The sequence below is a fragment of the Eptatretus burgeri genome, chromosome 7 (assembly GCF_056783735.1).
Source record: "Eptatretus burgeri isolate ZD-2024b chromosome 7, Ebu_testis_v1, whole genome shotgun sequence".
Classification (NCBI taxonomy): domain Eukaryota; kingdom Metazoa; phylum Chordata; class Myxini; order Myxiniformes; family Myxinidae; genus Eptatretus; species Eptatretus burgeri.
In genome coordinates this window covers 28,745,577-28,762,672 of record NC_140967.1, presented here as the reverse complement: position 1 = coordinate 28,762,672, position 17,096 = coordinate 28,745,577, and the positions used below count along the sequence as shown (strand labels likewise).

Sequence of the window (17,096 nt, the reverse complement as noted above, 5' to 3'; positions counted from 1 at the left end):
CACACACACACACACACACACACACACACACACACACACACACACACACACACACACACACACACACTGAATCAAACCCCCCTAACTTGACGAGGCAGTCGAGCTCAAATAGAGTCCCATCGCAGCGCTTGCTGCATGACCTGACAGCAACAAGTGTCACCTGAAATGCAATTACATTGTGTCTGCCCTGCTGATCACCAGTTAGGAATATTTCATTTAACCAAAGAAGCACACTGACATCATATGCATACATTATGTCATGGGGTCAGTGTGCTTCTTTGGTTAAATTAAATATTCCTAACTGGTGATCAGCAGGGCAGACACAATGTAATCGCGTTGCAGGTGACATTTGTTGCTGGCAGGTCATGCAGCAAGCGCTGTGATGGGACTATTTGATTCAGTGTGTGTGTGTGTGCGTGTGTGCGTGTGTGCGTGTGTGCGTGTGTGCGTGTGTGCGTGTGTGCGTGTGTGCGTGTGTGCGTGTGTGCGTGTGTGCGTGTGTGTGTGTGTGTGTGTGTGTGTGTGTGTGTGTGTGTGTGTGTGTGTGTGTGTAATATATATCTATATATATATATATTATATATGTATACATACATACATACATATACATACACACACAATTATTACTTGCAAGACAAAGTAAAACCACGATGACGTTTTTGAATGCCCTTTCCTTTCTTTAAACTTCACTTTGTCTTTTTCCTTCCTACCCATCTTCTTTCACCACCACCACCACCACCACCATTACAGAATGAAGTTTACCCTGTCCTTTGAAATGCCTACTCTGGCCATATTACATAAACATTGAAGAAGAGGAAAGGAGTGATGTAGGAAGGGGAGCAATCAGCAACCCAAACACTTCCACAAGAAAAAAGGTTAATATAAGCACTTGCTTGGCCTTCAAACTAGTTGATGTCACATTGTCCTGATTGCAAGTAAAGTATTTTTGGTTGTCAATGTCAATAAAAAATAAAAAAAATTCAGGGAGGTGAGCAACATAAGCAATTTATTTCATTCCTTTAATGGTCACGGTGGTCAAGCTTTTTCTTGGCATAAGCTAGGTCAGTATAACCTCGACTCAATGCTTGACACTAATGCAAATTTTAGAGGCAAGACCATCACAAACTGTGCAATAAGAAATACTCTTCCTCTGATATAGTGTGCTGTATGCAATGCACCTCGTAATGTTGCTATCCCAAGAGCCTCAATACCTGTGTAAAAATAATAAATAAAATAAAAATAAACCAATGTCACCCGCAGGGTGACCCGTATCTTGCCAAAAGGTGACCACGTGTGACTTCTTTAAGGTCACACTGAGGTGAACAGAGCTGCTATCCACCAGGAGCGACTCCTTGAGGAATATCTGCCTACGAGAGATTCCGATGACAATCGTTCTACAGAGTAACCACGAAAAATATGCTTTTGCCTCATAACGTCACCAAATGACGTCATAATGTCTCAAGCTTGACATATCTAGAAAGCACTCATCGAGGTGTTCCATTTGAGGTACTACACGATATGGTTCCTAAAACTTGAAAATTTGACCTTGGGGCCAAATATGTTTGACCTTAGGCACTAACCATGAAGGTCAAGGCCAATCGCCACCAAAAATTAATCAGCTGAGCGCCAGACCATGAACTATATTCCCATGAAGTTTGAAGACGATCCGATCAAAATTACTCAAAAATTAAGGGTTTCGTCGACTCCCCTGATTTGCGACAAAGTGACCTTGACCTTTGACCTTCAAAATTTTGTGCACTGAAAGGGACCTCTATAGGCCTCTGATATGCGAAGTTACAAAGATTTACAATGATAACTGTGCTCTGCAGAATTTTTTATACGTGATTACAGACAAACAAACAAACAAACAAACAAAAAAAAACATACAAGCTGACTAACATATCTTGCAAAAACTTCGTTTTGGCAAGATAATAAACAAACAAATAATAAAAATCATTTAACTACAGAAACTCTTTCAGAGAGAGAAACAATTTAATCTGAGGCTTCATAATGGAAGCCAATGATGAGTTAAATTTGTCTGTTGCAATAAATGTTAACCCTGAAAATTGGTTTATCTGGGACATTTTACATACACTGCTTTGGACAAATTGTGGTTTGACAGTTTAAAGTTAACTCAACTAAATCAAGCTTGGAGAAGTATAATGTTTGCAAAAAAAAAAACAAACAACTTGTAAAAACAGAGTCACATGGCAATAACATTACATGAAACTCCCATCATTTGGTCAACAATGACAAGCAATCATCAAGAACAATAAACAATGTTGGACAGTGCCTAGGCATCTGAGAGACCTTGAAAAACGTCTGCAGAGCGTACAGACGGAGAATGGTGTCACTGTCTTCCATGTGTGCTCTGAATTTTCTTACCTGCTCTCACACACAAAACAGCTCATTCTTGGCACATTGTCAAAAAAAATTAATCCAAAAACAACAAAGTCCATCAAGTTTGACCTGTGTGCTCAACAAATTCAGGAAAACACCGACAATGTGCACTGCATTTTTACGTTCATGGAAATAGTTTGAGCGCTGTATGAAAACTCGACATTTCAGGAAATACAAGGTTATAATTCTATGAAGAGTCAAAGTCTGATGGATTTTTTTGGTGTAATGCTCATCAAAAAGTACCCAGTGAGCCTCACAGCCACTCCCATACCAAAAATCAAGTTATTGTATCGATGAACCACAAAGCATAATACTGTGAAGCAAATGACTAACCATGACGGCAAAATTATATTCAACCTTTATCTTGGGTTCCAGAAATAAATTTTCACATCTGATGTGAAAATACCACTATACCAGACTTGGAACAACAAAATACCACTATACCACTATACCAGAAAATACCAGACTTCAAATACCACTACTTCTTTGCAACTACTTTTGATGCCAAACGAAGAACCAGTCCTTATGAACCAGTCAATTACCCCATTTTATGACCCCTGATTTGTAATATCCACTTACACCAGATGGCACTATACGATGCACATTTACAGAGAGACAGTCGAGGTCCTCCCCCGACCCTGAATCCCGAGGTCTATAAATTTTTCTTTTTAACCCCCTAAACCATGCCCACACACAACAACCAGTTATTAACTCATTCCGTCCAGCCGCTCAGTTTTCGCAATATTTCCACTTCCAGGAATATGGAAATCGTTTATTTTCCATGTGCATTCCAATTACAACCACCATTTTTCAACTCATCCACCTTCATTCGATGAACATTCATTCAGACACTGCATTTCTGCATGTGAATATTCAAACAACAAAAAAGGAAAACCACAACTCATACGTACGTCTGAGTTCATGCAACTTCATCAATGTTTCGCTCAACATCTTGACACTTCCACGATGGAATTTTTACCCAACCAAGTCATGACTTTCAGTCGCAACCATCAAAATATTGCAGATTTTCTGTAGCCTTAGGTAGAATTTTCTGCTACAATTCAGACTCCATATCATTGCTTTACGTAACCAACAAGGGCGTGGAAGGGGTTCTGGGATGTTTGTGAGGCTAAAGATGATAGTAGACACCAGCAAGCTTCCTCCCTAAATCTTCACATAAAATCTATAAATGATGGAGGGAAAGTATATTCTGTATGTCGGTATTATCTACTCTTCCGAGAGGATTATGCCTTGGAAGCTGACACTTTCAGAGATTAATGAGGGAACCCTGAAGTTGTGCCTGTGCAAGTTTCGTTTGATTACATCAAGTTTTGAAAAAAGAAGAAAAAATAATTTCACCAATCTTGGCATTTTCTTTCTTTGGGTTGGGGGTGCAATTGGAATTACCCAAGTTATATAACCACGATGTTATACATGCACACAAGCAGTCCGCATGTTTTTGCTTCATCGACGTAACCCGGGTCATTTTTTTGTCAGGAGCAATTGAGGCAGTATTCTGTTGCCTATACACCGCCCAAATAAAGGGACGTGTCAGAAGAATGTGTTGCGCGCTTGGAACAAGATCGCACGTATGGCGGGTACTCTGCTCGTAACACTAATGTATTTGTAAGACTATCATTTGAAACACAAGTTTGATGAAGCTATATTAAATGTGCTCATTTCCATTTGCAAAATTATTAAATAAAACAAAAGCATGAAGTAGAACATAGCATGTGGATAAATTACACTCATTATTCAAACAGAATCCAGAGCATTTTTGTGGAATTTAGAGCACATGGTAAACTTCTGGAGCAATATAAATACTGCCACACATATTACGCTCCCATCCCTCTTTTTTGTTTCCACCCACCCCGACTGCACTCTCACCTTCTCAAATAGAGCTTTAGCTTGTTCAGTCTCCTTCTTGTCCAGCGATCCCACCTCTCCTCGGCCTCCGGTAGTCCTCTGTGAAGTTAGGTTTCCTGTATTCACAGAGCTGACCCCACATTCTGCCCCTGTCCCATGATCCGTCGTTCCCCCACTCCCTCCGGGTCCCAACATCGGTGTCTGAGATTCAGGGTCATCATAGAGAGATGAAGCTTGGGGATTGGTGCGACGTGGTGTCCTTTCAAGGTGAGGAGTGGGCCGGAGGGGGTCTGATACCCCCTTGTTTCCTTGAGGGCCAGATCCTGCTCCGGTTCCACCCTCCACCGTCTCAGAGAGTGCACGATTAGTCCAAGGCGAATCAAAACATTTCGCCAAAACTGTCACGAAGTGTTCTATCTATTGAGGAGGGAGGAAGGATTAAGGGGAAAATGGGGACAAGAAAGAAACAAGAAAACAGCAGAGTGAAAGTAAACAACCATCTTTGATAAAAAGCATGTTCACATTCCAACCCCCTCTCCCCCTCCCAAATATCACAATCTCGTTGCGTGAGATAAAAAAAAAAAAGAAGACGCTTTGGAAATCTCAAATTGTCTGGAAAGATGGCAAAAATCTACTTCCTCACTCACAACCCATACCCCACAGTCTAGATTTAGTCTCTCACTGAAGGGGTTGCGAGACTTGTAACGCTGTGTCTGTCTGTGTCCATGTCGATATATTTTTGCTTAAAAAATTTTTTTCTCTGCAACTGTTTGTCTGATTGATGCAAACCTTTAAACATCCGAGAGACTATCCATGGAGAATAAATTGACAACTCTGATGTCAAAGGTCACATGGTTATGGCAGCCATATTGGATTAAAGGGGAAAAAAATTGGACATCTCCAAAACCACTTAATGAAAAAAAATTGAAACTTGGCACATGCCATCAACTGCCAGTGGGGTATATAGGGTGATAACGATGACGTTACATCAGTGAAGTGGTTTTCCAGCCAGAATTGGTCGAATAGAAATCCTGATCCGAAAAATCTGAAACTTCATATATCTGATCCACGACCCGATGAGAGTGAAGAATTAAATTTACGATGCCATCGGTCACGTGGTCTGGTAGCCATATTGGTTTGGAAATAAAAATGTAAATAAATAAATAAAAAAAATTCTTTTTCTCCAGAACCAATTAATATATCGATGTGAAACTTCATACATCTGATCGACTAGCCATGGGGAATGTAGATTGAATTTTTTTTCCACATTAATCTTCATTCATGCAATTTCGCCCTCATGTGCACAAAAGTGGTCTTTAAATGTCCTAATAAAATCAATCAATAATTAATAAACCTCCAGATAATGGGAATGCACTGTTTGTGACATAATAGGGTGGGTCCATGGATGATACGGTTATATGGGCCATAATAATAACAATAATAATAATAATAATAATAATAATAATAATAATAATGTGTTCAGTTAATGATGGTATTTTTGTTCAGAATGAGCGTGTGAGGTGAGACCATGCGCTCTACCAAGTGCCATTCCAGTTCGTTCTCTGCATTCACCTTTGCTCATTCCTCCAAACTCATTTCCTTGTGTGCCCACTTCCTTCGAAAATGACTTACCTTCCTCCACTGCCTCCCTTGTGTGGGACCATCGACAAATGAAAGATACAAAAAGTGTGGGGGTGGGGGGTTTGTTTCTGAATAAAGTAACATTATAAAAAAAGGAAGAGAAGTGAGGAGACTAGAAGAGGAGGGTACGGACCATACACTCCTCTTCTCGTCTATGCACCCCACTTATGCAAGGGAGAGCAAGAATAGGGAAATAAGAAGGTGCAGGTATGGAATAGAATGGAAAAGGGAATCGGTTAAACACTAACATGTACGGACTATTATGTATGGCAACCACCCATGAGCTCCCTCACCCCGCCCCCCCAAGACAACTAAACAGTATGGCCAAATCAAACCGTTTGGCTCGAAGCTCTATTTTGCGCCTAAACCCTGCCCGAGGCAAAGTACCACTACCAATACCGACTGCAACCACAGGCACTTAGCCACACTGCCCCGAGCCGACTGCACGCACCACTCTGGAACTTCCATCTGTCCCGCACTCCACTCCAGAGAACTGCTCGCTCAAACTCTGGTCGGGTTATAGTCATAATGAGGAAGGTTTGTTGAAGAAAACACCAGTTCTGTGGAACAATGTGGCTGCTATGCCAAAAGGTCCGTATTACCATGTGACCATGCACATACACTGATGAGCCAAAACATTATGACCACTGACAGGTGAAGTGAATAACATTGATAATCTTGTTACAATGGCACCTGTCAAGGGGTGGGATACATTAGGCAGCAAGTGAACAGTCAGTTCTTGAAGTTGATGTGTTGGATTGCAGGAGAAATGGGCAGAAGACCTGAGCGACTTTGACAAGGGCCACATTGTTAGGGCCAGATGACTGGGTCAGAGCATCTCTGAAACGGCAAGGCTTGTGGGATGCTCCTGGTCAGCAGTGGTGAGTACCTACCGACAGTGGTCCGAGAAGGGACAAACCACATACCGGCGACAGGGTGTTGGGCATCCAAGGCTCATCGATGTGCGAGGGCAACGAAGGCTATCCCGTCTGGTCTGAACAGACAGGTCTATTGTGGCACGTCACAGAAAATTTTAATTGATCAATCAATAATTAATAGGAATGGAGGAATGAATGTCACAGGAGGAATGTGTCACAATCCACAGTGCATCACACCCTGCTGCGTATGTGGCTGCGTAGCCACAGACCGGTCAGAGTGCCCATGATGACCCCTGTCCACCGTCGAAAGCGCCTACAATGGGCACGCGAGCGTCGGAACTGGACCTTGGAGCAGTGGAAGAAGGTCGCCTGGTTCGATGAGTCCCGTTTTATTTTAGATCACGTGGATGGCCGTGTACATTTGCACCGTTTTCCTGGGGAAGTGATGATACCAGGAGGCACTGTGGGAAGACGACAAGCCGATGGAAGGAGTGTGATGCTCTGGGCAATGTTCTGCTGGGAAACCCTGGGTTCGGCCATTCATGTGGATGTGAATTTGACACGCGTCACCTACCTAAACATCTTTGCAGACCAGGTACACCCCTTCATGGCAATGGTATTCCCTGATGGCAGTGGCCTTTTTCAGCAGGATAATGCGCCCTGCCACACTGCACACATTGTTCGGGAATGGTTTGAGGAACATGATGAAGTATTCACGGTGTTGCCCTGGCCTCCAAATTCTCCATATCTCAATCCGATTGAGCATCTGTGGGATGTGCTGGACCGACAAGTCCGATCTACGGCGGCTCCACCTCACAACTTACAGGACTTGAAGGATCTGCTGCTAATGTTTTGGTGCCAGATACCACAGGACACCTTCAGGGGTCTTGTGGAGTCCATGCCTTGGTGGGTCGGCGCTGTTTTGGCAGCACACGGAGGACCAACAGCATATTAGGGAGGTGGTCATAATGTTTTGGCTCATCAGTGTATATTCATACCATCACTTGCACATCCTCAATTACCACAAATGGGGAAGGTTCCCAACCCTCACTAATCATGTTGCATTATTGCCGTGTGCACAGGGTGTACGAATCTTCGCTCACCAGGCATGGACTCAGACAACAGAGCTCAAATACACACTTTTGTAATGACAACATAATGCTCTTACAGCACTACTGCAAGAAGAGGGGACATCTCCACATGGTTTATTTAACAAACAATTCAATAATAACTATATTGGTGACAATGAAACAAAGTACAAAGTATGTCACAACAATAATAAATAACAACACACAAAATGGATGTTTACCCAAATTAGGGCACGAATTGTAAACAAGGGCACAAATTTTTGCTGTAAACTTGCGCATCCTTATATGGCAAACACCAAATGCATGTCTTAACTACAGCTGAAAGACCAGTCAACAAAGGTTAGGTCAGGATATCAGGGTCTGCAACTTAAAAATAAACCTCATTTTCTTCAAGCAGAAGAAAATAATGGGATATAAATGCAGTGTGGTTGTACAGGTGCAGCAAGCTGGTACAGGGATGTGGCAGGCTCATCACTCCAGTGACTCCCAAGCACTCGGTTGCAAACTGGGAGCTTTGACTTTATCTCAGTCCCTGTCTTCTTCTCTCGAAAAAATAAAAACCTTCATATTCTGCCTGTGCACATGTAGGCACGTCTTTTATAATTTGCCTGCAGGTGGTCTCGCACCGCCAGCCAGGGCGTGTTCATGCACTATGCAAAACAAACCCGACAATTCCGTGCCGGCTCAACCAGATCCAAGCAGCTTCGTGGGAATGGAGCGGAATTTAGATTGGAGGACTGGTAGGGGTCAATCATAAAAAGCAAGGAAGGTTAAATAGGTAAACACAGGCTTACAGGACACCATGCAGCTGTAGATCTTTGTAACCATACTATCCATGGCATCACAGGGATGGATACATAATCTTTCCTGCCAAAGTGGTGCCAGCAGCACAAAAACAGTGACAATTTCCATGACACTTATACAGCACCAGTGGCCCCCACGCTTTCAACAATATGCGAGTATTCCCCAAAAAATTTGATGCCCCTCCCCCAACTCCCACATTGGTAAAAGGAGCATTTCAGAACAAAGGAAAATATGGAGGGTGAGAAGGAGCATGTATGGGATATAAAGGAAAGAGGAAAAGATTGCAGTGCGGTCAAAAAACAACCCATGTCTCTTCGTTTATCTACATCCCCCACATCACCGCACACTCCTCACACTCCGAATCGTTAATATGAAGATGGTAAACAAGTGCATTAGCAAAAAACATCACAAATAACTCAAAAGTACGTAAAAGAGAACATTACCTCACCAAAAACATGAAATCTGCCAAATTTACATAAATGGCTAATATTGCATGGAAATAATTCATAATAAAAATAAAGATGAGTATCCAACCACAATTCACGCACCTTGGAGCAAGTCTTTGGGTAGCGAAACCAGAATGTGCTGCATAACATGAAGAGCAGCGTATGCAGCAGCACGAGGTAGGGAAAATACTTCGGGAACCAGTGCAACTGTCGTTCATAACAGACCGAGTCGACGTAATAATATTGATGTCGATCAAGTGATGTCTGCAGACCAGGACTTGGTTTGGGACAAAGGGCAGAAAGATTGTGGCCTGGGCTGTGGTTAGTCGTGCGGCTGACAGGAGGGCACGGAGGTGGCGAAGCAAGGCACGAACAGTTGCAGGCATGGAGACAGGGCAGGCAGATCATTTTGTCCTGGGTTACCTAGGCATGGGAGACATGGGAGGATTTGCAAGAATGCTAAAAATAACAACAATAACAACATTATAAACTTAGAAATGGAAAATTCAGTAGCAATGAAAATGGGTGCCAAGAGAATGCAAGAAACCACATCGGGATCAGGGCCTCGGTGTTCCAGAACATACAAAAGGTACTCCGGTGCAAAGGTGTGCTTCAGCGTTTATCAGTGCTTACCGAAGACAATAGCCTTGCAAAGAGATGGCAGATGATGGAGAGTGTGATGTAGAACAGCATCCAAGTGGGTACAGGGAGAAGGGAATGGGTGAGGGGCGCATTTGAAGGACAGAAAAGAGTTTGGTGAAAAGCACCTGAAGGGTGCCGGAAAAGACGGCGATGAAAAGTAGGGCGAGGGCGAGTTGCTCCGTACACACATCCCACCAGGGCTTGAGCACTCGATATGCTGGTCGAGACTCGGAGAAGTACAGGAGCTCGGTCACAGCCAGCATCTTTCATGAACACAGACAAGAAGAGAATACGTCGTAGATTAAAGGGATAGTTAACTCAAACTGCAGACTCGGATTTACATGCGATTATCAAAAACAAACAAACAAAAAAACACCATCCTGATGCAATTGATATTACGACAGCTCATGTTGGTTGCAATCTCCTTAGTTGGTATCAGAATGTGAAGCGAGGATCTCGCAAGGGACAAAGCATCAGTCAATTTTCATACATACACTTTGAGTCGGAAGCTACGAGGCCTCAGAGTTCAAGCATAGGAGTATCGTTACTCAAGCGTCGGAGATATTCTTTGTACTTTATACAAGTTTCAGTTGTGGCTTGCTTATGGTGACAAGTCCAGACAACTAGGAATCCAATTTCATAGAAACAAAATAAAACCTTTTTCCCACAAGAGTTTTCAATGTTTTTCTTGAGTGCGCACACACACACACACACACACACACACACACACACACACACACACACACACACACACACACACACACACACACACACACACACACACACACACACACTTTATGGTATCGTGTGATGACGTAATGAAGCACATCAAGTGCAATGATGGCTGTGAATTAACAAGGCTATAAAATAATCTCAAGTCTATTCACCTTTGACTGGAACCATCAACACCCATTGGAATGGTCTTTTGGAGACCTGGAACTCTTCCCGTCATGCCCGTGTTACTTTTGACTTGTACTTTCTTACATTTGTTGAAAAACGTTATTTTTGTTGTTTTTAAAAAAATCCTCAGAAGTTGGTACAATGGTGACAGATGCGTGCAGCTAATAAGATGTTGACACATTTTCATGCAACACTTAAGATTATAAAAGCAAGGTTTATATTGGTGCAATATCCAATTTTTATTGCACAAATCACAACAAACAAGCTCTCGAAGTACAACATACTATACCTCTTATTAAACAGAAATCTATGTTGCCATGTGTTATGATTAGTTTTTAAACAATAGTATCAAAAGTTTCTAAACCTTACGGATGGGAGGGAGAGGAAGCAGGAAGAGGAGTGTGTTTAGTACAGCTCCACTGTACAATGCACAAGCAAACAAACGTCTTCCCTCTCAGGGATAGTGTGGACTGTGGAGTAGTTGGTAAGTGGTTAAAAGGGGAAGATAAAAGAGAAGGGAAGATAGGGGGCGGACAGAGTTTAGGTTTGATAGAAAACACTGGGGACGATCGCAACAGTTGGTTTAATGATCTCGCGATAAACAACGTTGAGTGTTAAACATCTCCCAGTGCCGTGTGAAGCCGTGCTCTTGATATTAAAAATTAAAAATTATTAGTGCTTATTGTGTAAGGGTTGCTGTGGTTGAATTGTTAAAGTAGCTGACACGCACACTCGCAGATGCGATTCAATTCCAGACAAAACAAAGTTCAATTTTTTTTTTCTTCTTTGGTGAGAAAAAGCATTCCAAACACACAGACATGGCTCCCTCTATACACTAGCACATTACATGGAGGGTAATTGCATCAAAAAAAAAAAACACACACACACACACACACACACACACACACACACACACACACACACACACACACACACACACACACACACACACACACACACACACACACACACACACACACACACACACACACACACACACACAGCGGATCCACAACCTCGCTCACAGATCCACATCAATAGATTACCTACATCAGAAGATCCTCAACATCAGTTGCATCCAGGCAGTCACACATACACAGTAGGTCTCTGTTCTATCTCCTGAAACCCACCCACGTGTGCAGATAGCAGCCAAGAGCAACTTGCATGCACACACACGAAGGTGGATACTTTGACACCTGTGGGGGCTCTGTTCCACCATCTGAAACCCGCATATAAAGATAACAACCAACAACACACACACACTGTGAGTAAACTTGCGCATGCAATTCTGACAACTCATCAACCCCCTCCCCCACCCAAATCTGTCCCATCTTTACTCAAACCCCCACCTCCCAGCCTCACTCACTATCCTCCCACTCATAAAAGCAAATGGGCATTCTCACATTGAATATTTGATGGTTTCCACTCCCCTATCATGCTATCAATCCATCATGCTCGCCTGTCCAACTCACAATTTTAAGAGAAAATGGTCAGAAATAACAAGGACCTGCACAACCTTCGCAGTAAAAAAAAAAAAAATCACTGCTTGAGAGAATGCCATGTAGTTATTCGGGAGGTGTATAAACACCGGAACGCTGTCTCGATCGCTGAGGCTCATCTTCACAAGGCCCGTGACACCAATGGGCTCAAAATCATTTTGACTGTCGCTTTGTTCGTTTTACATTGAAGGGAAAACTTGTATGGAGGGCATAGCGATTGTGAGTTTGACAGCTTCGAAGATGTCCGACTTCGCATCACAGCAAGCACCAAAATGGTGGCCATCGTAAAGAAATTGTGGGTGGAGTCAGGTGAACTGTCCAACCAACGGGTGGAACCCAGATGGACAGATGGACACTCCTTTTGTAGTATCGATATTGTTTTGGAAATGACTTGTAGGGGTTAACTTTGCTCAACATAGTTTAGTTATTTCATATAGTGAATGTCTTAGAATAAGGAGCTAATACTCTGCCCCCCTCCCCCCCACCTTTTAGGTGGTATGAGGAATAGATCTGTGTCATATGAAAGCTAAACATTGAAAGGAGTTTTAAATATCATGTACACAAGCCAGGTTACCAAGATGGTTGCCATGGCAACATAATTCAGCTAATCACAGCCGTGATCTGATAAACTTGGGATAATGTCATGAGGAATAGATATCTGCAATATGAAAGATAAATGTTCAACGGTTCTTGAAATACCATGTACACAAATGTACATGGACGGATGATCAGTCGTTCAGTCAGACGGAGCTCGTTTTAATGCCCCCATCTCCGACCTTGTCAGAGGGGTGTGGGACAATAAGCGTGAGGTGATGCAGTCATGATATCTGACATGTGCCATTTTATGTATAGACAGATGTCGTTCACCCTCCCGAATGTGTCTAAAAACTGCCACCCCATTGAACCCCCTATTTAATGTTCCGTCCTCTGTAATCTATCTTTCATGTTCTTGAGAGAATCTTGTACAGCCTTGAAGCAGCAGTTAAGGCAGGAAACAGCATGGCAGTCCTGTCTATGGCAAGGGAGAGGACCATCCGGGTGACAAGGGGGGGGGTGGTCCTCTGCCCATCAAACAGGACCCTCAGCCAATGGTGAGCAAGTGGGGAGGGGTGTATTACATCACAGCTAAAAGTATGGTGACAGCCAATATAAAATAATGTGCAGCAAGGGATGAGGGGGGGAGGGGGGAAGGAGCAGATGCCTGGGACCGACCCTTGGAGAGGCTGTGTGAAGTCTGCTCAAGCTACTGTGCGGCGCCACACCTCCACTCATCCTGCCAAACATCGCTTCTCCTCTCTCATAACGGGCTGTGCACACAGCTGGCCGTTCTGATGCAAGGACATGACTGGCTTCTTTGCCACTCTGGATTGGTTCCTGCTGTATCCCACCAGGCACAGCCAGGGAATTTCCAACTTGTCACCTCTCTGGTCTATCTCCTGTGCTGTGAGTCTGAAGGCCTTCAAGTTAGATAATTAACATTCCTATTTGTTTGTTTGGTTTTGTGGGCACGATATTCAGTGGTGGGTTAAGAGGGTTTGTATCATAAATTAATTATTTGCCTCCTTTTTGTGTCCCCACCTCGTGTGCCAATGCATTATTAAACTAGAGGGGGAGCACTCGGGAGAGTGCAAAACCTCCGCCGCCAATACTGCTGGGTCACTCAAGTGAACCTTATATCTTATTCATTAAATGTCAACAGAGCTGACGGTTATAGTTCTTTTCTCCAACATTTTTTTTGGGGGGGGGGGGGGGAGTTGGAAATCACTTAAAACATGTAGAAATGTGAAAAAACATTTTATCTAACAATTTTTTTTTGGGGGGGGGGGGTTGGAAATCACTTAAAACATGTAGACATGCAAAAAAAAAAATATTCGAACAATTTTTTTTTGGGGGGGGGGGTTGGAAATCACTTAAAACATGTAGAAATGCAAAAATAAAATAATATTTTTTTCTCTAACAATTTTTTTTTGGGGGGGGGACCAAGTCCAAAATTGAATGGCATGATCCTTGGACCATACCTAACTCCCCCACCAAGTTTCGTCGAAATCCGTCGAGGAGTTTTTTCCGTAATACTGTTCACAAACAAACAAACAAACAAACAGAAAGGGGTGAAAACAGTAACCTCCGATCTTCGATGGCGGAGGTTAAAGAGGGGGAGCACTCGGGAGAGTGCAAAACCTCCGCCGCCAATACTGCTGGGTAACTCAAGTGAACCTTATATCTTATTCATTAAATATGATGTCAACAGTGCTGACAGTTATAGTTCTTTTCTCCAACATTTTTTTTTGGGGGGGGGTGGAAATCACTTAAAACATGTAGAAATGCAAAAAAATAAAAAATTCTAACAATATTTTTGGGGGGGGGTAACAATTTTTTTGGGGGGGCTGGAAATCACTTAAAACATGTAGAAATGCAAAAAAATATATATATTTTTTCTCTAACAATTTTTTTTTTGGGGGGGGGGGGACCAAGTCCAAAATTTAATGGCATGATCCTTGGACCATACCTAACCCCCCCCCACCAAGTTTCTTCGAAATCCGTCGAGGAGTTTTTTCCGTAATACTGTTGACAAACAAACAAACAAACAGAAAGGGGTGAAAACAGTAACCTCCGATCTTCGATGGCAGAGGTTAATAAACTTGGTCTCTGGGTGAATTTGGGTGGTCATGATCGCTACTGCATTTGGCACATCCGTTAAAGGACCGATTGGATGCGGGTGACCAACACCCAGAACAAGACCGTGTCGTGCGCCTCACCAGCTCCGCTCGGCCATCAATAAGGACATCAGGCGCATGGCACAGATTGATGCAGCATCTCTACCGACTCGGTGGTCCCACCAACACGGTTTTGTGGCGAGATACGTGATCCAGCTGGGGGCAATGAATAAGTCGGGAACTGCGGCCGCTTTGATGCAGCCTGCCCGGATTTGTACCAGGTCACTGGGAATGACCCGCCAGCTACAACAATATGCATGCACGTATGTAAGAACCAACATTATTCAACTTATAAACTGGTCTTACACTTTTTCATTATGCCTTCGGGATATAAAAACATAGTTTCAGGCATTTTTTCCACAACACCAAGTAAACCAGTCTTGTTCAACACAAAACCACTCAAAATGTACTGCATCTTAATAGAACCCCTTTGCACTTTAGATTGACACAGAGGTTTCTGGCCATTTATAAGCTTCAACAACAATTTAAAATGACCTGTCAATGAGATAGTAAGTCATGGAGGTGATCCAGCATACTTTGAGACACGTGGAAAGAGACTCAACAACAATATCCTCACCTCTTAGCTGTCAGGTGTTGTGTTTTAGTTTGATTCGACTGCCGTGAATCAAACCGCCATCTGTTGCACTGTCAGTAGGGGGCACTGCTTCACGGAGCATGCCATCTTCTGAAGAGGGAGTTGAGCTGCCTGTTAGGTCTGCAATGTGAATGTTAATAATCACATAAAACGTGATGAAAGAGGAGATCATTGAACTGGTACCCAAGCCAAAATTCCTGTCAAGCACACGCTATTGGTTCATGACAATCTGACTAACCCGAAGTCCTTAAAAGCCTCATGTGGTGAGCCCGAAACATGGCATGAGATCAAATCAAGATTACACAAAATGTGCATGCCATCATTAGTTAGTAAATCCTTCAGGCTAACTTTTGAAAATGGTTCTGCCCAAATGCGATCATTATAGATTTATTTAACTAGTAATATCCACTCCTTCCAGGAGGGAATTTGTTTTCAGAATTGGCATCGTTTCCCCTCCCTCAATATACCCCCTCCGTACAGCAATGGTGAAACCGCTTGCACTATTCTCCATGTACAGGTGAAAATTGAAAGTCATCTTTCCATTCTCGCCGGTGGAATCATTTTGTGCCCATGAACTAATCTTGGGTACCCACAGCACATATGCAAAATTTGGTGGAGATTGGCCAAGCCGTTTTTGATTTTATAATTATCAGATGACATGGACACACGTTCATAGATTATGTACATTCAAAGATGTCCCATATTATATACAGCAGGATAGCATACAAAAACTAGATTGGCAATCGGTAGAGCGCATACCTCCACCAGGCTGAACAGTTTATGTTTGTATCCACCAATAGGCCGGATCTGGATACAGACCTTAACTAAAATTTAATCAGCTTTTACTTGTCACCTAACAAACTCATCCACCAAGTTTCTTCTGAATCTGTCCATAACTTTTTGGATATCATACTATATATTGTTTCAGCCCAATCACTCAATGGTGAGGAATCACTTAAAAAAAACAATTCTCGCATCTGGATCCAGATCTTCACCACAATCGAATCAGTTCATCCTTATCACACACCCAACCTGCCCACAAAATTTCATCCGGATCTGTCCACAACTTTGAGATATCCTCCTCACAGACAGACAAACAGACAGACAGACAAGCCGGTAGGCGGCGAAGGGTCGCTGAGCATGGAAAATATAAGATATAGAGCAAAATGGATGTCATATAGCGGATAGGGAATCACCTTAACATTATGCATATCAAATCTCATCCAGTTCCATCTCCTGATAACTACTCGGTATCCATTTGAATGAAAAGTACCGAAAATGCGGTTTGAAATCGGAAATCCCCAAAGTTCGAGGGGGTGCTGTGGGTGAACAAAGATCTAAATTGAAAATCTGGCTCCATTGTTTGTGCACAATGTATTCCAGACGATTAGTGTGAATTTTCATGACCATCCGACCATAACCCGAGGAGGAGTAGCATTTGGCGGGAAGGCACCTCCAGCTCTCACATATTATCGATTTTTGCACTAATTGACCTTTGACCCCTGACCTAAGTGAAATCGGTCAATATGTCCTGAGGCAAAGTTTTAGTACTCATCGAGTACCATGAACCTGCAAAGTTTAATTCGTATCGATGCACTCACCTGGTCGCTAGGGGGCCTTCAA

General features: G+C 42.9%; 1 protein-coding gene across 7 annotated transcripts in view; it reads right to left on the bottom strand.

The window, feature by feature from the left end:
- Positions 1-17,096, bottom strand: part of LOC147022899 (volume-regulated anion channel subunit LRRC8A-like) — a 46,985-nt gene that overhangs the window by 13,856 nt on the left and 16,033 nt on the right. For 4 of the 7 annotated variants that reach the window (XM_085887845.1, XM_085887839.1, XM_085887840.1 and 1 more), the window contains 5 exons: positions 15,456-15,593; positions 9,891-10,028; positions 9,226-9,546; positions 4,288-4,683; positions 2,311-2,385 (listed from right to left, as the gene is read on the bottom strand). In XM_085887845.1, coding sequence (XP_085743971.1) covers positions 2,311-2,385; positions 4,288-4,683; positions 9,226-9,546; positions 9,891-10,028 — 930 coding nt within the window. In that variant the 5' untranslated portion in view covers positions 15,456-15,593. Of the gene's footprint in view, positions 1-2,310; positions 2,386-4,287; positions 4,684-9,225; positions 9,547-9,756; positions 10,029-15,455; positions 15,594-17,096 lie in introns of all 7 variants that reach the window. The other 3 variants (XM_085887844.1, XM_085887843.1, XM_085887842.1) reach the window with 3 other exon arrangements.